Consider the following 23,220-nt stretch of genomic DNA (forward strand, 5'->3'; position numbering starts at 1 on the left):
GAGCAAGTCAGATAGAGCTTTCAGTTATCAAAACTGTCTCCACAGACAGCTGCAGACTCCAAAACCACACACATTTAGAAGGAGTGACTACATCACAGATGCAATTTATAGCTATCAGGATCTGGACACTGGAGGGATCAATTATAATCCTGACATTTAAGCAAGAAGTGCTGCATGTTCTTGAAGCCCCACCCCATACCTAAATGTATAGAGAGGCTGAGAATAGCAAAGAAAAGAAAATAGTAAAGAAAATTGTTACCCTACCATTTCCAAATTTACATCACTCTAGGAATCCGTTCACATTCCACATGATATACTATTACAAAATACTAATATATACATGATGTTGCCAGTGCAACACTGTCTGACTAGAATACAAGCTTCTGGGAGGGAAGAGACTTGACCTGTCTTGTTCATCCCTGAATTCCCAGCATCAACAATGCTGAGTACATAGTAGGTACTCGTTCAATTTCAACTGAACAGTCTTATCCACTGTTTTGGAATGTCAAGAGGATAAGTGACTCTTCCTTCCTGTTTCCTCTCTTTAGATTAAGTTAGATGCTGCGAAAATCAAACTACCTAGACTGCCTCATGGATCCTATACGCCCACAGGAACGAGGCAGAAGGTGTTCGAGATCTGCGTCTGCGCCAACGGGAGGTTATTCCTGTCCCAGGCAGGAACCGGTTCCACCTGTCAGATAAACACAAGTGTCTGCCTGTGAGACCGTCTGTAGTGGACACTGCCGGCAGCATCCAGGACTTTTTTGGCTTTAGACCCTGGCTGCCAGCTATTTTTACTAGAACACGGAAAGCCTATCAAAGACCTTGTGTGTATGTGTGTGCGTGCGTGCGTGCGTGTATGCGTGAGTGTGTTTGCGTGTGTGGGTGGATATAAATATATATAAATATATATAAATAAATATATATATCCTCTGTATAAAATGAGGTTTCAGTACAAAAGGAACCATGGGTGACCCTGTGATATCCACTGTCATTGCTATCCCAACCCTGTCATGTACATGATAAGATCAAAACACTAATTTGGGCCCAATATTCTCCAGACCCTGCTGAATCACACAGTGTATCGACACTTACTGAATATCCCCCTACATGTTTGAGTAACAGCCTGTCTTTTCTTTTAGTGTCATCACAAGGCAGTGATGGCGGGAATTTGCAAGTCGCCCTCAGCGGCTAAGACCCCTGTAGTTCCCTTTATGAGCTGTCACACAGCCAGCCATCTCCTCCCTCTTCAAGTCAAATCCCTCTAGAAGTCAGACAGAGGAACTCAGACTGGCTGTGCTACTTTGGCATCCAAATGCATCCAGGCTTTCATGGTTGTGGAATTTGGAGGATGGATTTTAGCAAAGTTTGAATGACTCTCCCAACTCCTGCTAGCCTCCTTCCTTCAAACTCGCATATTATCCCACAGTCAAAACAGGAGCTGTAAATCAGCACAAAATAGGATAACAGCTGCTCCTCAGTCGGCTGGAAGCTACTCAGAGGCCTGACAGACTAAGAATAAATGGCCGATATGTCTCTGTTTAAAGGGAAAAAAATGGCTCAAAATCTGTTACAACCTCACTTTTGACTTTTATCCAGCGGGCTCCTACCCAAAATGATAAAGTCAATCCAAATCCTTAAGAGTAGAACCCCCTACCCCTATGAGAAGCTATTGGGAGGTGGCAGTCAAAGAGTGGCATAGGGAACAGAATTATTTTTAAATATGTTTCTGGGGACTGGTAGGTAATTAAGAGGCACGCCTTTAATTTTTAACGGCATGCACAAGCACTCTGCCTCCAATCGTCTTACATAGTTTTTCAGTATCGGGATATTCATTTTCCTAAATTGACCATTGTTTTCTCTAAGAATAGTGACCCGAGAATCACAGCCATGCAGTACCATGTGCCCCCAGGAATGTTCATGGAATATTACTCTAGACAAGAGTCAAGTGTCTTCCTTAGAATCGCTGTGTCCCCTGGTGCCCAGTGGTCCCTGCTCCCCTGCAAATGGCAGCAGCTCCCTAATTCCCGCCATCAGCTACCTCCCATCACCCCCACTTTCATCATCACGCTCCAGGGTCACCCTGGCCAGCTCTTGTGCTGGGACAGGAGATTACACCGTCTCTGTTCAAAGAGGGGGAAATGTGCCTGTGCCTTACGTCAATGCACTCAGCAAGGAGAAGCACATCCTGTTTATCTTGTTGTTACCTGTAGTTTATTTTGGGTGATTGGAGGGAAAGGGTAAAATGATGACCAGGCATCTTAAAAGCTGGTAGACAAACCAAGTGGCTGACAGATGTAGACTCCGAGGAGCCTGGAAGGGAGACATAACTGGTTTCTACCTCCCTGAATGCCACTTGGCAAGCAGTGGCCCCACTGAAGTCGTACTTGTAGGCCTGAATGGCATTTGTTTTTTCCTCAACAGGGTTCTACTTTTTCTTACTTCACAAGGAGAGGTGACATTTGCCATAGAAAATAAGAGGTTTGGTATTTTTGAGATGACACTCAAGCATCGGGGGGCTGAGATTGCACACATGGGGGGTAAAAACAAACTGTGTGTTGCTTGGTCACTTAGCAGTCGGGGAAAGAGGGATGGTTCTAGCTTGACCAGTGGCTCTGCTGGCTTCTGGACCCCGGGCTCCCTCCAGTCACTCCTGCTCAATATCCATAGAGAAGAACTGGATTGCTTAATGATGAGACCATATGATTGTTTATTTTGCAGCATTAGGGTCTAAAAAAGAAAATGGTAAAAAAAAAAAAAAAAAAATCCAGTTGCTCTGGCTCAGTACTATTTATATATGTAGAATCACACTGCCAGAATCTGCATGTACCATATCCAGGGTTATTCCAAGCCAAGAAAGGCCCTCCTTGACAACTCGGAGCATCTACCCCATAACTTTCAGATCGACAGTAGTTATGAGGTCCTTTGTGGCTACATACCTGAAGACAAAGGGTTTTTGCATTTTGTTGGGTTTCTTTTTTAACAGAGACCATCTTTGCATTTTGACATCTCAAGTACCTGTTCTAAGGATGACAAAGAAACAGAAGGTTCACTGAGCTCTTTCATCTAATTTTGTTCTAATCGTTAAATGAAAGTCTGAGAGGAGCACCTTGGGAATTTTATGCCAATAAAAAAGAGTGGTGTGATCCCATTTGCAAAATTTAATCCTAAAAGTACTCAGATCACAAATAGAATAAAAAGAATAATAGCAACCAAGACTAGAAATCAAGCACCTATGGGGACAGACATGATATAAAATTCTGATTTTCACCTGTGCTGAGTGACTACAATATAGGTAATGAGCAGGAAGTTTGGCATGGATTAAATTATGTATTTCAGTTCAGACTTTAGAATTCGGTAAATGCATATTAAGTCCTCAATGTACATTTTTCCCCCTAACTTCCTCCATGTCCCTGGTCATGACAAAACATTTCACCTGAATTCTGGAAAAAAAAAAATCTCTTTTACATTAAAATCTGATAATTTTAATTTATAACAATGAAATGCTTTCTAATCTTTATATACAGTATCACATCTCTCAGAATATTAAGCAGTGGGTGGCATAATGAAGAGCTTAAATGAAATTTCAATATTCTAGAAGTTCTAGTATTTAAATACTTTTCAGGAAAGTTTCATCTCCAAATGTTTAGCACCTAGTTTATTGGATATCTGCTAATAAGTTGTTAAAGCTGAGTCAAGAAATGACTAGTATGAAGGAGGTTTTCAAAAGCCCTTTTGGTGTCATCAGTCTAGATGGAAACTTGATATGAAGCTTTATCTTTCTGTTACCAAGAGATAGAACCTATAAACTTGAACTGGCTTTTAACTTCATTTAGGTCAGTTTCCGTTGGTTGATTTTCATTGTATGTCCAGCACCACAGACCAAAGATTGCTTGAGTCTTGACTCTAGCACAGGGGTCAACAAACTCTGGTCCCTAAGCCAAATGGGACTCATCATCTGTTTTTGTAAATAAAGTTTTATTTTAACACAGCCACATCCATCCACTTACATGTTATGGAGAGCTGATTGCATACTGGATCAGCAGGGTCAAGTATCTGTGCCAGCAACCTCGTGGCCCAGTTACTCATGACACAGTTACTAATTGGTTTTTCAGTAAAAGTTTGCTGACGCCTGGCATAGAGGTCATGTGTAGTCTCATCTGTGTTGGACACAGCAGGAGAGAAAGCAAGTGATAGCGGTACATTTCCAGGCATGCTTGGGAGTATAAATGTGTGGTTGTAGAAAAGATGTTCCACCGTACATTGCACGTAAAAGATATCCACTTGTCTGAGAAACACAGGCTCACAGGATTCTTGGGAAGAAGGAAGATGGAAGTAGGGAAGGGCTGAGTGAAAGAGGAAGGCTGTGATCCTCCAAAAGGTTTTCCTAGGATCCTTAATATATAGGGGTTCCTTGGGTTAGCATCATCGTATGACATGAAGTGAAGCAGGGGTCCTTTGATTTATATCTAGAATGTCTTTCCTGAAGAGACTATTTCTGCAGTCTCTGCTTAGAGGTTTTTATCTCGCCTTCTCATATTCCAGAAAGACACCCATTCCATGGTCCTCTGAAGAATATTTTTGACTTAACACATCTTTTTGCCATCCATCACCTCAGTTATTCACACCTACAGCAGACTTGCTCTCTTATGACTACATCAGGCCTGAAGAGTTGGCAGGACCAATAAATAATTAGAAATATTCAAAGAAATATCTTAAAATATTGAAGAAGAAAAAATATAGAATTATTTCATGAAGCTACTGCTGGGGAGTTAGAGGTCAGGGGGCAAGGCTGCCTTGATGTTGTCTTCAAGGATCTGGGTCTTTGTTCTCTGGTGTAATAGGCGTAAAGGAAAGACCTACTTTGAATTCCAAAATCTCTGCCTCTGCGTGGTAAGGCAGGTTCCTCCCAGAGATTTGTCCCTTCAGTCAGCACCCCTGTTGCTAATCCAGGACTTCATATTCAATATTGCTAAAGTAGCATCAGTTATGAATGATTCTTTGTAAGTAGCAGTATTCCTGTTATGGAAGGAAAGGTGTTTATTTTTTTATCCACCATTTACCAGTCTCTAATCGACATTAGTTAAAGGAGTCCTTCAGCATTTTATCTGGATTCAACTAAGAGAGGATTAAATTGGCCTTCACAGGAGCAACTACATGAAAATATCGTGATTTATTTTAGGCAAAAGGTAGCCTGATGTTTGAACCAAGGAAGTAAACAGATCCATTTAAGCACTAGATCCTTATTTTTTTAAGGCTCTAGGAAAGGTGAAAATCCCATTTAAGTAGGTTGTAAACATGACCCCTTTTCTCTATTTCTCTTGCTCTGAGAAATCTTAGGCACAAAAAGAATAACAAAGCAGTTCCTGGAATGAAACATTTGCATGGTGCCCCAGTAGCAGGTAGAGGGAAAAAGTCACAATAAAAGAAACAACCTTAGAAAACAGGCCTTTTATCTCAAAGATAAAATGTTTCTCTTTTGGTCTTTCATCACTTTTTCCTCAGTGGAAGGCTCCCCTAGTCCCAACATATTTCCATTAAAATAGTCAAAGCTACTGCACTGGGGTGTCAGATGCATCTCTTTCTTTGTGGTAATCAGAATTTCAAATTACACAGTTGCCTCTGAATTTCTCATTCACAAAGCTAAACCAGGGATAAGAGATAAAGCGCTCTGAAGCCCACTGCTCCAGCCAGCACAGCACACCGCACACATTAGCACTTTCAAAAGCAATGTGATTTCTATGGTTCTTAAAAGCTTTCTTCATAATGGAGTCCTTGAAATTTCTCAAGACAGGTCTGCATGGCAAAGGGAAAAGAATTATTTGTGGGAGGTCCTCGTTTTGAGTATTGTTAGAGCACAAGAATAAAAGAAAACATCCCCTTGGGGGTGACTCATGATCCATGGGCTATTTTCTTTGGTTTTATCCCACCCCACATCTTCTTTTTAGATACTGACAGAGTAGGATATATTAGCATCTTCCCCTGGAAAAAAGAGCAGTTCAAAGCATGCAACAAGAGGTGTGATGTCAGAACACTATTAAGGATGTTAACCAAACCCATCAGTAAATAGTCTCAAACATACCAACAGCAATGCTGACTTCTTAACTTTTGCCCAACAAGTGGTAATGTCAGTTCCACCTCCAGGAGGTTTGCAACTGTACAGAGGAAAACACTATCAACAGGAAGTATTTTTAGAGTTCAAATCCAGCTGTCGCAATGGGAAACCAGAATACTATTCTAAAACACCCTGTTAGGCACATAGACACCCTCATTAGACAGTGAAGGGATTTCACTCCATCACTGAACATGACCTAAAGTCAGACAAGCTGACCTCTTTCAGACAAGAGAGAAGACCTGTCTTACCTAAAATCTATTCTGCACTCCTAGACTCCTCTGGTAATCCCATTTCTTTATTGTCTTCACAGCCTAATTCTATATTTGCATTATTTTGGTGAAATCAGAGACAGCTAAGATTTCCTAAATCCGAAGTTGATCCATAGATTACAAAGGAGCAGTATAGAAAAGTACTGTCTGAGGGCAAAAGATATTTCATGACCAAGAAGACACGGATGCTTCTTTAGTCTTCATATTTATATAATCCACGAAGTCCTAACATTTGGGGGGATGTCATAGTTTCTTTTGAGGATCTGAGCAAGTTGTGAACCTTCTTCTCAAATCACACCCATGAATCTTACATAAGGTCAGAGAGGTCTCCTTGGACCCACAGCCTATTCTAAAGCATGGCAAGAGCTGAGTTCTGTTTCTCCAATTATAATGATAATGTTTATGAACTAATATTCATTGAGCACTGTGCGCTAGCCACTGTGCTGCGTGTTTTATATGCATCCACTTATTTCATCCTCAAAACAGTCCTTTGAGTTTGGTTCCATTATAGTTCCAATCTACAGATGTGGAAACTGAGCCTTAGAAAGGCTGGGAAACTTGCTCAAAGTCACTAGTTAGAAAAGGGCGGGGCTGGAATGCAGGTCTAACTCCAGACCACTATGCTGTGAAGTCACCAGCAGGTCAAGCTATTTGTCAAGCTGTTAAGAAATGTCTCCTACCGGTTTTTAAACTAGTCCTTGTGTGGATGAGACTATAAAACTGTAGCTCCTTTTTTTCTGTCTTGTCTCTTGAGTGACAGCACCCAGCACTGACGGAGAAACACCTATGGTAAAAATATAGAAGATCTGAGTAACAGAATCTGGTACCAAAAAAGAATAAAACACCAAATAGTTTGCTTTATGATTCTTGTTAAATCAGGCTCCTTCTCCTTATAAGTTCAAAGATGCCTAGGTTGTCAGCCTTATATTTAAGAATTAAACTTTAATCCTCAGTGATCTATAGTTGAGGCTACACAAATAAGCATTTCTGTTCACACAACTCTCCTTCCCCTGTATTTCACTTCAAAAGACCAATGTCTTATTTTAGGTGAGTGCTTTGATACCAGTTGGCTATCATTCTTCCATACATTTAGCTGTGGCAAGACTCCAGGAGAGAATCAAATAGAAAGGAATTCAGCTGTCCGTATTTCCCTACAAGAAAATAAGACTGGCAAGAATTCAGTTAGCACCAAGCATTCAGGACCAAGCTGGCCTGTTTGGCTGGGATAATGGTTCGAGTCTTACACCCTGTACCTGGTCAGTCATCACTAATGGTCCATAATCCCACCTACCCCACGTGCAGAATTTTTCTTACCAAAGCACTCAGGCCATCATTACCAATTGATCTGAGTTGGAAAGGGGACCCACCTGCCAATTCCTATTGCAACAGTGGCACACTTTAACCTTTAACCTGTACAGCTGACACCCATGTTCTGGTTTCAGCAAAGAGGCTGGTGGCATTCCAGTGACTAAGGGAGCAGATGTATGCATCTGAAGTTCCTTATAACTTCGTGGCTTTGGGGCACTTTCATTTTCTAAGCCAAGGGATCAGGGTTTGATCTCTAAGAGTTCAAAGACTTAAAATCATTTTGAAGAATCAACTCAGCCAGGGACAATCAGAACAGGTTAAACTGGTATGCCCTTGTGCAGCTCCTATTAGCCTGCCCCTACCCAGAGCTTTGTAGTGGCGCAGTGGCAGAGGGTGGGTCTGTCCTGCTTTTTCTGTGTTTTCTCCACATCCCATGTCTGACCCCTGGAGGGCTACAGACAGAGCCTCTCATTATTCCTAACACAGTCAATCCCAGTGCTAACCAGGGTCCTGTTGTGCTCCTGTGGCTCTGCCACCTCTTAAACCTTAGTAAAGGGATGAACTAAAACTGTCAAATATCCTGTTTTAGGGTAAGTCATTCAGGGATTTTCTTTTACTGATGTATGTGTCCAAACAGCAAATTAGGAAGGGATATCTTAAAGGGTCTCATGGAACTAACATCACCAGAGCCAGCAGTCAGGTTCCCTAGCAGACACAGGAGATCTTGGCAAAGTAGAAGAAAGAGTCTGCAAACCTGAATTTGCGATGGACACAAAACTAACCTAATTTATAGGTAGTGTTTGGTGAGGCAGTAATAGAGTTTGCCATCTGTTAACCGCCTACCCAGTCAAGTTTCTCTCTTTTTGAGGCCACATTAAAGCAGAGGCATGCTTCTTCAGGAGATCAGGTTTGAGAAAGGAAAGGCAGGGAACCATCCATCTCTGTGCTGGCTAAACACACTCCTGGAGAAGCCAGATTCTGGTGCTTTCGTAGTAAAGATAAAGTCATAAAAGTCCTATTTGCTTGGAGACTTTGAAAAAGGAACCCCAACCCCATTTCCCTAAAGCAATTGAGTTCAGCCTTTGGATTATTTTTTTAAAACTTGGTTTTTTGTTTTTCTCTCTATTTGGGTGTGATGTAAGAAGAGCTTTTTAGTTTTGTTTTGAATAACATCAATCCTTGCACACTCTATGCAAAAATTTTGTAAGCATTGCAATAATGCTATGAATTACAAGGAACTATTTTAACTTTATTACACTTTCTGTATAAAAAATTTGTATTTAATATTATTTCAACTGCAGTCTTGTAAAATATATTAATAAAAATAATGATTGGTAAGAAGGAAAGCACCCTTGTCCACTTCTTTAGGGAATTCCACTTGCACAGTTGATAAAACAGTTACTCCTGTTGACTCTGCCACAGAAATAAATTTTAATGTTAACTTCTCTTCTCCTTCTCTTTGATCAGTGGCCTAACACGTTGTTAAGTCATTTTTGTTTTTAGGAAGAGATTCACACAGGCTGCTTTTTGAAAGAGAGCTTATTATAAGGTAACACCTGCCTAGAACTGGGGAGTCCCCAGGACTTGGAGAAGGTAAGGGAACAGCCATCCTCTACCACTTTCCTAAAGACCTGGACAGGCTCCTTCTGCTGTAGTTCTCCGCTCCCATCTCTAAATCACTGAAGAAGCCAGTCTGCTTGCTCTGCGTTTTTAATCAGGATACCTTAACTCCTGGTCAGCCTATGGATCAGCCGCCTGTAAGCCAGCTGCCCGTCCCCGGTCCAGTTTTTATCCTTTTCCACAGAATACCTTAACCCTGCTTCCCAAATGGGGACACTGTATGACAGAAGGATATCATGGCATTACACACCACAGTCAGTCCTCCATTTCAGCATCTCACTCTCCTGGCCTGCCAGAGTATCACACTTTTGAACGTACTATTCCATCCACCTCAAATGCCCTTCCAAGTTGCACCACCCTATCACAGGATATCATCCTTCAGGATCCCATCCCCATGTCACCTTTTCTCTGTAGCCCTTATCATTCTTAAGTCCCCCATTAATTTATTCTAATTTATTTCATGATCCTATGTTGTATTGTGATTTACCTATTTTCCTAACACCCTGAGACCCTAGAATGCTTATATCCATTTTTAAAGTTTATAATGGAGTAATGACATATGAATAGATTCCCACAATTACATGTTAAGGTAGAGAGGTCATTTTCTCATCTAGAAAATCTAAGACTAATTTTATTTTACATATCCAATACATGGCAGAACCCATATGCATTCCCATCATAAGTTACACCTCCCATCAAATTAAGCTCCTGACTACAAATGATGCTGAAGCAACATTACAGAATCCTCAAAAGGTAAAATGCTGTAGGGAAAATTTTTCTCATAAGTGGGGTGCAGTAATTTTAGTACATGGTTTCCTTTCTGGGAAAGAAATCTAAATCAAAGAGAATGAAGTCAGAGAAGTCACCATTCAAGATGCACTGGTGAAAAACATGCTGAAGCATGGCTAAAATGATAAGGAAACACTAATGAGAGACGAAGGCTGTTACTGGTGACTTGAACTAACTGACGTCATTGTTAATACAAAATTACAAAACAGATGAAATCCTGAGTCGCTAAAAAGAGTTCTATTCATTTTCCTTCACAGAAGGAACTCTTTTAAAGTGGCAAATAGGTATAAAACAGCAACTTTTACATTTCCTCCAACTTGACTCCTTTGAAAAAGATGTAAAAACTCTGTAGTTCAGTTAGCCACCAAGCCCCACTTTACCCAAGGAAAAGAGTCCTGGGTGCAGAGCCAGGGAATGGGAGTCAGTGCAGAGAAATACATACATTTCAGGGAAGAAAAACCTGTGAATAGTATGTATGAATTTGCTTCTCCAATTAAGTTCAATGACAGGCTAATTTTAGTCTGTGCATGCTAATTTTAATTATCCTCAATAACACCAAATATTTGGTGTTTGAATCAGTTTACAGGCCCCCCCGAAGACCCTCCTGACCCATCAATGGAGAACCGAGATCTGCTTTGAGACTCCCTGGCACAAGCAATTAAACATAATAATAGAATGCTTGCGAGATTATTTCAAGGAAAAACTTAGAATGTAAAATGGGTAGATATAATGTGAGAATACTATCTTCCAAATTATGGTATATTTTCATTGAAAGTAAGCATTTTGGGATGGCAAAGTTGAGGATAGTGGATATTAAATCAAGGTAGAAACTGTAACATGAAATCATCTAATTTAATCTATTAAAAGACCAAGTCAAGAACTGCACTTAAAAACTTGGTGGGCAAAATTAACCTATAAAACTTAAATAAGAAGAAAATATTTTACAGTAGACTTCATGGTAAAAAGTATTAGGGGAACTTAATTATGATGATATATAATGAAAAAGTTCCTGTCTTGCTGACTGTATATAATTAAACCATTATGCTGAACAGGAAAGTAACAAAAACCCCAAATCCACAACTTTGAAGTAAAAGAATAAGGAAAATAATTGACAAATATAATTGCTCTTTATAACTTACAAATTGGAAAACCATTATACATATAAAACACATACACTCCCCTTATGCATGTCATCAAAAAAACTTCCATTTGACTGTCCCATGATCATATAAAATAAATATAATCTGTCAATGAAAACAGTAAAAAAAAACTCTTCATTCTATATTCTCTGAAAGTAGAAATGGATGGTATATTTAACATAAAACCCTAGGAATTTCAGATTGAAATACATTTTCCTAACTAATTGGTGATTAGCCTATTTAAGGAATGAAAAACTCTACAAAGTATGCTGTTTGGCCAAAGCAGTCTTCTGGCATGATAAACTTATCATAGGAAAATGAATAAACAAAGCATTCAACTTAAGATTTCAAAATAATCAACAAAAGAACAAATATAAATAATAAACATAAGGTGGCATAAATAATTCTAAATTCCACCAGGGAAGCCCTATTAATAATTCTAAAATTTATATCTTAATAAGTAGAAAGCAAAAACCTAAGAAAAAACTGCTAAGTATTGAAAAACATGAAAGCAAGCTTAAGAGATATGTAAAAGTTTAAATGCTATAGCGACATGCTATTCTCTTATAAGAAAAATAGAAAACTCCAATCATGTACAATTTTAAAAATCAGCTCAAATTTAAAAAGTTAAAGTTAGTGCTTGTTTCTTAAATAAAATTGAAAAATAGTTTTGCTTAGGAAATTCTATCCAAGATATACTTTTTCTGATATTAACTCATATTTTACATATAATATATATGCATAAACATTCATAAATTTATGCATAAAGAAAAACTACCATAGAGTTGCTGTAACCTATGCTTAAAAATGTAAAGATTTTGGAGAGACAAATATAAAATTAAGAGACCAACTCTTAGCTGAACAGACTAAAATTGATATTTTTTATCTCCAACTTATTTTACATGTTTAACAAAATTCCAATCAAAATCCCAACAGAAATTTTCTTGAAAGTAAAAAATAATTCTAAACTTTTTCAGGCAAAAATTTTTTTTTTTAAGTCAAGGAACATTGCATACAAAAAGCCACTAAAATGATGTAAACCTAACAGGCTATTTAAAAGCACAAAATAGCAGTGATGAAGATAGCCATATTTCAAAAACAACAGAGAAAGATCATTGCACTTGGCATTATTTCCCTACCAAGAAAATACCCTCTCCTTTCTTCATCCTGGCTTACCCCAGCTCACCTTCTAAGACCTGGCTCAGACATCTTCCCTCTCAGAAGGTTTCTCTGACTTGCTTCTCGGTGGAGTGAGCAACCCTTTGTACCCTCAGGGAACTCTGAACAAACCTCTATCAAGGCCTCCCTTGTACCAAAGCAACCTGTCAATTCTTCTACTCATGCCACTAGAATCAGAGCTCAAGAACAAAGGCACAGCCTCCTCAGCATTTTACCACCTAACCTAACCAAGTGTCAGGTGCATAAACAGAAACGGTTGAACAGACCAGAAAACTCAGAAACAGACTCAAGTGAATTTGTCTTATATCAATGTATCACTTCAATCTACTTTTTATTCTTCAGCACTCCAAAACAGAGAGCAAGAACAAGATGGTGACTTCTGCACTCAACATACAAGTGAGCAGCCTTGACAATGAAACAAATAGCTGCAGATATGAACTATTAATGAGGTGCCAGGGAAACAGGTAGCTGGAATGCCATTACAAACCAATAGAAAAAGTGCTATTTGATTGTTACTAGGGAAACCGATCAGCAATTGTTTTGGTGAGGGTAGGGAGGGGAAGTTTCAGATTCCCCCCTAAAATACCTGTAGTGGGTCGGAGTGAAATATGTTTATTCGTCTAGTATCAACTGAATCTTTATTCTCCTCTAAATGAGTAACACACACTCCTTTCTCTTGACTGTCTCAAGAGTCTAGCAGGATAAACAGAGATCTAAAAAGGCCAACTATCACGTAATATGTAAAAGATAAAAATAATAGGAAACTGACAAGCAACCAACCTATGATGTGAGGAAGAATGACAACAGAAATTGCCAAGAAGAAAGACTAACATATTCAAATACACAGTTCTCTAAGTTCCTGCCTTCCCCACACCACACCACACCTCACAGAGAACTATTTTTAAAACAGTAAAAAACAACAGGGCTTCCCAGGTGCCACTAGTGGTAAAGAACCCACCTATCAATACAGGGACATAAGAGATGTGGGTTCAATCCCTGTGAAGGGAAGATCCCATGGAGTAGGATATGGCAGCCCACTCTAGTATTCTTGCCTGGAGAATCTCATTGACAGAGGAGCCTGGCAGGCTAGAGTCCATGGGGTCACAAAGAGTCGGACATGTCTGAGCACACAGAGAACTCTTTTTAAAATAGTAAAATAATAGCATTAAATAAGAGAAATGGTTAAAAATTATGTGTTTTTAGGAACCCATGCAAGTTAATAAAGAACCAAGACATCATTAATAAGCAATAATTAGTAATAAGCAAGTAATCCACACAGGTTGGTCATGGAAGAAAAGTTATGACCAACCTAGACAGCATATTAAAAAGTAGAGACATCACTTTGCCAACAAAAGTCCATCTAGTCAAAATTATGGTTTTCCCAGCAGTCATGTATGGATGTGAGAGTTGGACTATAAAGAAAGCTGAGCTCCGAAGAATTGATGCTTTTGAACTGTGGTGTTGGAGAAGACACTTGAGAGTCCCTTGGACAGCAAGGAGATCAAACCAGTCCGTTCTAAAGGAAATCAGTCCTGGGTGTTCATTGGAAGGACTGATACTGAAGCTGAAGCTCCAATACTTTGGCCACCTGATGCAAAGAACTGACTCCTTGGAAAAGACCCTGATGCTGGGAAAGATTGAAGGGGGGAAGAGAAGGAGATGACAGAGGATGAGACGGTTGGATGGCATCACTGACTCGATGGACATGAGTTTGAGTAAGCTCCGGGAGTTGGTGATGGACAGGGACGCCTGGCGTGCTGCAGTCCATGGGGTTGCAAAGAGTCAGATATGACTGAGCAACTGAACTGAACTGACTGAACTGATAATCCACACAAACAAAAATACACCCTTTTTTCCTTCTAAAACATTGGAAGATGTAATAGAGAATAAAAGAAAAACAAAAGAACCTGCCTACCTTTTCTATCAAAAAAAAAAAAAAAAAGTGAGACATGTACCTCAACATTGGTGCAGTGGACATTGGTGAAAATTTTCAAACAGTAATTCACCAATATTTTTAATGAGTCATAAAAATCTTCATAAATTTGGCCCAGTAATCCCATCTTCCTCCAAGCAACGATATTTAAATAGGAAAAACGTGTTTAGTGACAGTGATAAATAAACACTGCAATAGGATTTAAAGATGGGAAAAATAGCAGCACTACCTAACCAGTCGAAAGGAAAGACTAAGAGACCATGGTTGGTGCAGCTTGATGGAAAATCTTTAAAGGGTTATGAGGAGTTTACAGTAAAGCCAGATGCAATGTTGAATGTGTGAAATGATTTATACACCCGACTCAAGACTTCCAAGAAACTGAAGGTGGCTTATTTAGATAGTGGTACTGTAGGCATAGTTTTCTTATTATCATTCCTGTGTTTATGTTTGCATAATAAACTTTTCAAAAAAGACTAGTATCTGCTCTTTATCTGTAAAACAGATTTCATCACACACACTTTGACACTACCAAAAATCTACATGAAGGAAACCATATAGGCCAAAATTGTTTATGCAGTGTTGTTTATTTTTGTAAAAAATTTGGAATTTGCCTTTTCCCAACAATAGGGTTAATAAATCATGGTACATTCAATTCACGGACTATTATAAATGTTAAAAAAATTTTAGAAACCATAGGGCAAAATAAAATAAGTCAAAAGACCTAAAATTACATGAAAACTAATTACAGCTATATGAACATACATATACACATATATATACATATATATACAAAAATATATACATATATATATAAATATATATGTATTGTTAAGGATGAAAAGGAACCACTGATAATTTTAAGTTACATTAAGGTTATGTGAATACAGTTGAATATTTCTGTTTTCCTAAACTCTTTTTAAACATGGTGATTTTATAACTGTTAATTTTGTAAAGTGAATGAACAGAAATCTCTTTCAAATTTCGCCAAAAAAATTAACTTAAAACTTTTAGTCCATTTTTTCAACTCAACCAATGGGTCAAATTTGAAAAGACCTCTGAACAAAGAGAACACCTAGGGATCTAAGGTGGTCTCTCCTTCCATTTCACATTTTCTCATTTTTTCATAAGATCTTTGAAAATGTTCTTCTGGGCCCTGTGATGGTTACAAAGCTTGACTACAGATTTGACATCAAAGAACAGACCACACATCTAAGCTCTATTTGGGCACCAAGGTTGTAGGAACTTGGCTCCCCTACTGGACTTCAAGTAAGGACCAGGTAAGGAAGGATCCAACCCTTTCCCCTTTCAAGAGACTTGAAGGTGGAACCCAAGGAAAACTTTTACCACAACTTGACCTTTATAGCTACCTTAAATTGTAAGAGTGATAATTGATGCAGCCCAGTCTTGGAGACTCTTTTTGATCATCTGATCACTGCTCTCTTCATTTACTCTCTTCCCTCAAACTCCCCCTCAACCTCCTGCTGCCTCGATATTCTAGGATTGTTTTGTCAAGGTAGACCTTATAGCCTGTAATTTCAAGTGGTTTCATATAGCCTTAGTACATCTTTAATCCCTCCCTCCCATGATTTCTAGGCTTCAGAACATACTCCCCTTAGTTCCCATGATACTGCAACGCATGACTCCTCCTTCAACAACAGATTTCTCCTCTTTATAAAAGACTTCATCATAAGTAATCCACCAAGGTCTTAATTAATCCCTTCTCCAGTACTATGGGGCTTCCCTGGTGGCTCAGATGGTAAAGAATATGCCTGCAATGAATGAGACTCGCAAAAGATCCCACTCCAGTACTCTTGCCTGGAGAATTCCATGGACAGAGTCTGGCAGGCTACAGTCCATGGGGTCGCAAAAAGTTGGACACAACTGAATGACTAACACTTCCAGTATTATAGACGGTTACCACGGGGACTCTTCTCTACCTTTTAAAAGCAAATTATCTGTCAGATTCTATAATTTGACCAAACTAGTTTTTATTCCTTAATCTTTCCTTCTATAGTCAAGTGAGTATTTGCCAATAAAATTATGCTTCTCAGCAAGAAAAGAGTTTAACATATGATGGTGGGTATAGACAGTGAGGAAGGGCATTGGTTTTGCTGTCAACTAGTCCTATGTCTGAGCTAGACTAGTGTCTAAGACCAGGTTCCCTCATAAAGAAGGCCAGTAATTATAACCTCAATTACATGGGTTCCTGAAAACTTTATCCATCCCCATTCAGTTCTTCTGTAGTTTTCCTTAACATCGTGCGTATAATTTACTCTTTTCCTTGAAAAAAGAATATTTCTTCTCTTGAGCCTCTTCCTTTTTTTCCTGTCTTGCTATATTTTGCATACCAACATGGTCTCCTGTAATACATACAATCCAAAAGTATTCTCTCAACCCTGCTCACCTCAAGAAAATTTACCACCCAAATTCTTGCAAACAGTCTACACTAACTATTTCAACTTTCACACTTACAAATATTCTCCAGGATATGATTACAAAACTTTCACAGGACTAGAAAGAAACAGACACACCTGAAGGGCACAGCAAAATCCTGTGCACAACAGAACCCAGGGAAAAGGAGCAGTGACCCCAAAAGAGTTAGGGTCAGACCTGCCTCTGAGTGTTTGAGGGTCTCCTACGGAGATGTGTGTCAACAGTGGCCTGCTTCAGGGACAGGCATACTGGCAGCAGCAGTCCTGGGAGGCACATGTTGGCATAAGTCCTTGTTAACCCTATCATAAAGCCTGTAGACTCTAGGACTGGGTTACCTCAGGCCAAACAACTAAGAGGGAGCACAGCCCCATTCACCAGCAGAAATTTTTATTAAAGATTTGCTGAGCATGACTCTGCCCACCAGAGCAAGACCCAGATTACTCCATAGCTAGTCCCTCCCATCAGGAAGCTTGCACAAGCCTCATCCTCAACCATCAGAGGACAGACAGAAGAAGCAAGAACTACAATCTAACAGCCTTTAGAACAAAAATGACAATCACAGACAGATAACCAAAATGATGACATGGATTACAGCCTTCTGTAACTCAATGAAGCGATGAGCCATGCCATGTAGGACCACCCAAGACAGATGGGATATGGTGGAGCATCCTGACAAAACTAGGTCCACTGGAGGAGGCAATGCAAACCACTTCAGTACTGTTGCCTCAAGAACCCCAAGAACAATATGTAAAGGCAAAAAGACATGACACCAGAAGATAAGTCCCCCAGGTTAGTAGGTGTTCAATATGCTACTGAGGAAGAGCAGAGAAATAGCTCCGGAAAGAATTAAGAGGTTGGGCCAGAGCAAAAACAATGCTCAGTTGTGGATGTGTCTGTGTAAAAGTAGTCCAGTGCTATAAAGAATAATATTGCATAGGATCCTGGAATGTTAGGTCCATGAATTAAGGTAAACTGGATGTGGTCAAGCAGGAGATGGCAAGAATGAATATTGACATTTTAGGAATCAGTGAACTAAAATGGATGTAAATGAATTTATTTCACATGACCATTATATCTACGACTATGGGCAAGAATCCCTTAGAAGAAATGGAGTAGCCCTCATAGTCAACAAATGAGTCTGAAATGCAGTACTTGGGTACAATCTCAAAAATGACAGAATGATTTTGGTTCGTTTCCAAGACCAACCATTTAGCATCACATTAATCCAAGTCTATACCCCAACCACTAATGCCAAAGAAGCTGAAGTTGAACACAAGACCTTTTAAAACTAACACCAAAAAAAGATGTCCTTTTCGTCATAGGGGATTGAAATGCAAAAGGAGGAAGTCAATAGGTACCTGGAGTAACAGGCAAGTTTGACGTTAAGTACAAAATGAAGAAGGGCAAAGGGTAACAGAGTTTTGCCAAGAGAATGCATTGGTCAGTGAATACACAAACAGCAGCCATGAAATTAAAAGACATTTCCTTCTTGGAAGAAAAGCTATGACAAAACTAGACAGCATATTAACATGTTTTTCCAGTAGTCATGTAGGGATGTGAGAGTTGGAGTATAAAGAAGGCTGAGTGTTGAAGCAATGATGCTTTTGAACCGTAGTGCTGGAAAAGACTCTTGAGAGTTCCTTGGAGAGCAAGGATATCAAACCAGTCAACTCTAAATGAAACCAATCCTGAATATTCACTAGAAGGACTGATGCTGAAAGTAAAGCTCTAGTACTTTGGCTACCTGATGCAAGAGCTGACTCATTGGAAAAGACTATGATGTTGGGAAAGATTGAAGGCAGGAGGAGAAGGGGACAAAAGAGGATAAGATGGTTGGATGGTATCACTGACTCAATGGACATGCAGGAGGAGAAGCAGACGAAAGAGGATGAGATGGTTGGATGGTATCACTGACTCAATGGACATGAGTTTGAGCAAACTCTGGGAGATGGTGAAGGACAGGGAAGCCTGATGTGCTGCAGTCCATGGGGTCACTAAGAGTCAGACATGACTTAGCAACTGAACAAAAATTTTTGTCTTTAAGTCTAATTATACTGATCTCTAAAATGGTCACCACTGACTTCCTAGTGGTCAAATCAGTCAGCATACCAGTGACTATTTCTCCATTCTGACTCCATGCAGTTCAGAGTCCATACTCAAAGACTGTGATGATGGCTACCCATCACCCAATTACCTGTCCAATTTCCTTCTAGAACCCCATGTGGCTCAGGCATCCAGCCTGGCCCATGACATCCACATGACTCCAGGAAACATGAACTTCACCAATAAATAATGGATAAATTAAGCCAGAGGGCTCATAACTCCATTTTTATTTTCCATTTTGATGAACATTTAGTGATGTCACAGTATCTCAGAAAGATCTCTGACCTACGTTTCAAAATTTGCATTACTGGTTTCATTCCTCTGACAGATCCATCGAGATTCTGATAGCTAGAAAAACATTTCCACAGAGAAACAGAAAGGCACCCGCAAGCAACTCTGTTACCAGGATGGTAAGTTTATATCGCCACCCTTGCCTCCTACTTTCTCCTTTCCTTTGGGTCTTCCTTTAGGTCTTGTTTTGTTTTGGAGATCCATCACTCTTTCTTTGTTTATACAATGAGCGCAGGTGGCAAAAAGGCAGTGACCTTTCTCTTATGCTTTTCCTGCCTCTGCCAAATAGCGTCTTCATATGAACTGCCAAATAATCCTTTTAAATTATCCCCCTTAATTGTCACAGTAACTTTATAAATTAGGGCACAAATGGGGACTTAGTGACTATCCAGTGTATACGCCCAGCAGAGGAAGATGTAGAGTCTCTTCAGTGCATTTCCGTTTACTGAGCACCAACCACATAAAGGGGGTTCCAGGCCCACGTGCCGCTGCTCCTTCAAACTGTGGCAAATCAACCTTGTTTCCTTTCTGGCCAGTAGTTAGTTGTTTGTGACTGTGATAAGCCTTGAGCCTGTAAAATGAAGGCGTCCACTGAACGACCTCTACTAGCCCTCCCATCGGGTAATTTCACATAGTGCTCTGTATACTATTTCTCAACTGTGACCAGTTCTGAATGGAACAGGATCAGTCCACCCATTCATTGACCAAGTATTTAAAGAACATGTGTTGAGTGCTGGCCATGCTTCGGGGTGTTTGAGGATTAAAATAAACAAGGCAGACATGCCTCCATCATCATGGAGTTTATGGTCTAGTGGGAAGGGGCAATGCAAAAATATACAATATCGATAATTTCCAGATATTTTACAATCAATTCCTATTACATAATATAGTAATAGAATTAAACTTCTCACTGAGGATGGTGACATCTGAGCTGAGATTTGATGAGAAGTTAGGCACACAAAGAACTAAGAGAAGGGCGCCTCAGCAGAGGAAACAGAAGTTCTCAGAAACTTTTGTTTTCTTAGAAAAGTGAAGCAGGCAATTAATTTCATTACTTAAAAAGACTGAACATTAAAATACTTTGCTCTTCTTCAGTTTCTTCTGTGAATGGGACATATGGAACATAATTGCTGTCTTTTACCTTTTTACCTGCTGGAAGAGTCTGAATAGTATCCTTCCCTCCAGGAAAGAATGCTTTTTTTTTAGCTACTAAGGATGGCTTCCTTGATTAACCTTCAAGGTTTGTAATAAAAAGCAAACAAAGGGTACAAGGGGATGCCTTTGAGGCTAACAAGAAGGGTGAGTACAGAAAACCTGTGAGATTAATAAGGAGGAGACAGAGGTCAGTAGTAGCAGACAATTTGCACCACACCGTGCCAGGGAGGGACCAAAATTTCCAGAAACATGTTATGCCATACCAGAGATTGGAGGCTGGAATCCAGGGACCAGAGTCCCCCACTTAGCGAAGATTCCTATGCTTCCACATCCAGTCAAGATGATGTAATGAGCTTACATTTTAATGCCCACACTCTGTTCTAAATACTTTTCAAGTGGTAAGATGGTCTCTAAAAAGAACATAAACATAATATTAAAGCAGAAACTGATAAAAATTCAAAGGCTGAGACTAAAGCTTTTGAGGTCTTAATGCCCAGGAACAGAGGTTGTCTGTGGGCAATATCCTCACTGCTTAAAATAAGGAAGGTAGGATGCACGAGGAAGCGAAAATGCTTACAGTTGACCGCTGCCTGCACAACAGGTAAGGAGCAACTTCCTGCCTACAGAACAAAGAGAATAGATAGAGCCTCATTACCAGCACCTGGAAGTGTCCAAAGTTCCCCTGATGTTGCTCTGGGGGAGAAGACTTGGAAAGTAATGTAAAACTTAGTTTTTCTATATTCAGGACTCTTGCAGGCTCTAGACAACTTAGATTTTAAAAATAAAATAAAATTTTCAGTCAAAGAAAGCCATCAGAAAATAAATCTGAAGCTAAGGGGAGTGGTGTGAAATCCAAAATATATGTGAAACTGGCTACCCAGCTAGCACTAGTGGTGAGAAACCCACCTTCCAGTGCAAGAGACATAAGAGACGTGGGTTCGATCCTTGGGTCAGGAAAATGCCCTGAAGTAGGAAATGGCAACCCACTCCTGTCTTCTGGTTTGGAGAATCCCTTGGACAGAGGAGTCTGGTGGGCTGCCATCCATGGGGTTGCAAAGAGTCAGGACACTACTGAAGAAACTTAGCACATGCACACAATACTAAATGGGCAAGCAATAAGGCCACAGCTTAAAAAATTCAATCCAGATGACTAATATTATTGAATCATCTGGAAAAGATGTTTAAGTAGTTAATCTTCAAAAACATCTTTAAAATGGGAAAACAGATACAAAGCAGAACTTCTATGAAAGTATCAGGTAGAACTTTTGGAAATAAAAAGTAGTCACTGACTAAAATAAACAGTTAATGGGAAAGATAAACTCTATCAGAAAGGGAATTAGTAAATTGAACATTAGTATTAAATAGACTGCAGCATGAAAAGGAATAACTCTTAAAGTATTAAGAGAGATGGAGATTAGGTACAGAGGTACCAGTATATGTCTAATTGAAATGTCAGAAAAATAGAAGATATGTTGGAGAAGGAATATTTAAAAAGATATACTAAAGATTTTCTAGAAAAAAAGCAAGAGTTATCAATTTTAACATACAGAGTACTGCACAAGATAAATAAAAATAAAGTTATAAATAGACATATTTAAATAAAAGTGCCAAAATTATGTATAAAGAGAAAATCTTAAAGGCTATCTGAGAAAGGGAAATGTGCTATTACCCACAAGGAGATAACAATGAATAAATTACCACCAGCTTGTATCATTAAAAGTTCAAGGGAAACTTGAACTCAAGGGACGTGATTATCAAGATAAAATGGTATATTCAGTTAAATCATTAGACATAGAGCAGGAAAAAAATTAATTTGCACACACACTGTATTGGATGTATATACACACACATATAGGATGATGGGAAACCCTCTAGAAGACCTCTAGAAAAACTACCAAACGATGAACTCATAGAATAATAAAAGTTACCATAGGAGGATTTAAAAAGGCTGGTGCACGGGGATGATCCAGAGAGATGATATGGGGTGGGAGGTGGGAGGAAGGTTCAGGATTGGGAACTCATGTACACCCGTGGCTGATTCATGTCAATGTATGGCAAAACCAATACAGTATTGTAAAGCAAAATAAAGTAAAAATAAAAATAAAAAAAAAAAAAAAGAAAGTAAAAAAAGGGCTCAGAATAGTTGATTCAATTACAAAATGGCTAAAGGATTCAAACAGACAGTTCTCCAAACAGGATATAAAACTGAACAGTAAGCACTAGAAAAGATGTTCAGTTTAATTAGTCACTAGGGAAATGCACACCAAAACCTACAACGAGATACCTTGCCACACCTAATAGAATGGCTTTAATAAACAGACAGAACCAAGTATTTGTAATGATGTGGGAAATTGCTGGTGGGATGGCACCTTGGAAAGTATTGACACTTTGGTAGTTTCTTAAAATATATAGTACGTATTCTATAATGGAATATTATTTGACAATAAAAAGGAATGAATTACTGATACAAGTTACAACATATATGAATGATGAAAACATTATGATAAATGGAAGAAGCAAGACACAAAAGGCCCAAAATCACATGATTCCATCTATACGAGATGTCCAAAATAGGCAAATCTATAAAAGCAGAAGTTAGTCCATGGTTGATAGAGGTCAGTGAAATGGAGAAAGAAGAGAGATCGCTGATGTACATGGGGTTCCTTTTTGAGGTAATTAAAATATTATGGAAATAGATGGTGGTGATGATTGCACAACTCTGTGAATGTACTAAAACTACAAAACTGTTCACTTCAGAAGTGTGAATCTTGTGCTTTGTGATTTATCTCTCAATAAAATTATGGTTTAAAAAAGTTTGAGGGTGGTTGGCTATAGGTAAAATAGTGTTTATATGGAAATGTATGATCTTAATGGTATGTAATAGAA

The 23,220-nt window shown here is 39.1% G+C and overlaps 1 protein-coding gene across 1 annotated transcript in view; it reads left to right on the forward strand.

Moving 5' to 3' along the window:
* Positions 1-722, forward strand: part of SGCD (sarcoglycan delta) — a 434,054-nt gene extending 433,332 nt beyond the window's left edge. The window contains exon 8 of the mRNA XM_068980722.1: positions 549-722. Within this exon, the coding sequence (XP_068836823.1) occupies positions 549-722 (174 nt within the window). The remainder of the gene's footprint in view (positions 1-548) is intronic.
* The last annotated feature ends 22,498 nt before the right edge of the window (positions 723-23,220 follow it).

Source organism: Capricornis sumatraensis, chromosome 9 (genome assembly GCF_032405125.1).
Source record: "Capricornis sumatraensis isolate serow.1 chromosome 9, serow.2, whole genome shotgun sequence".
NCBI classification, from domain to species: Eukaryota; Metazoa; Chordata; class Mammalia; order Artiodactyla; family Bovidae; genus Capricornis; species Capricornis sumatraensis.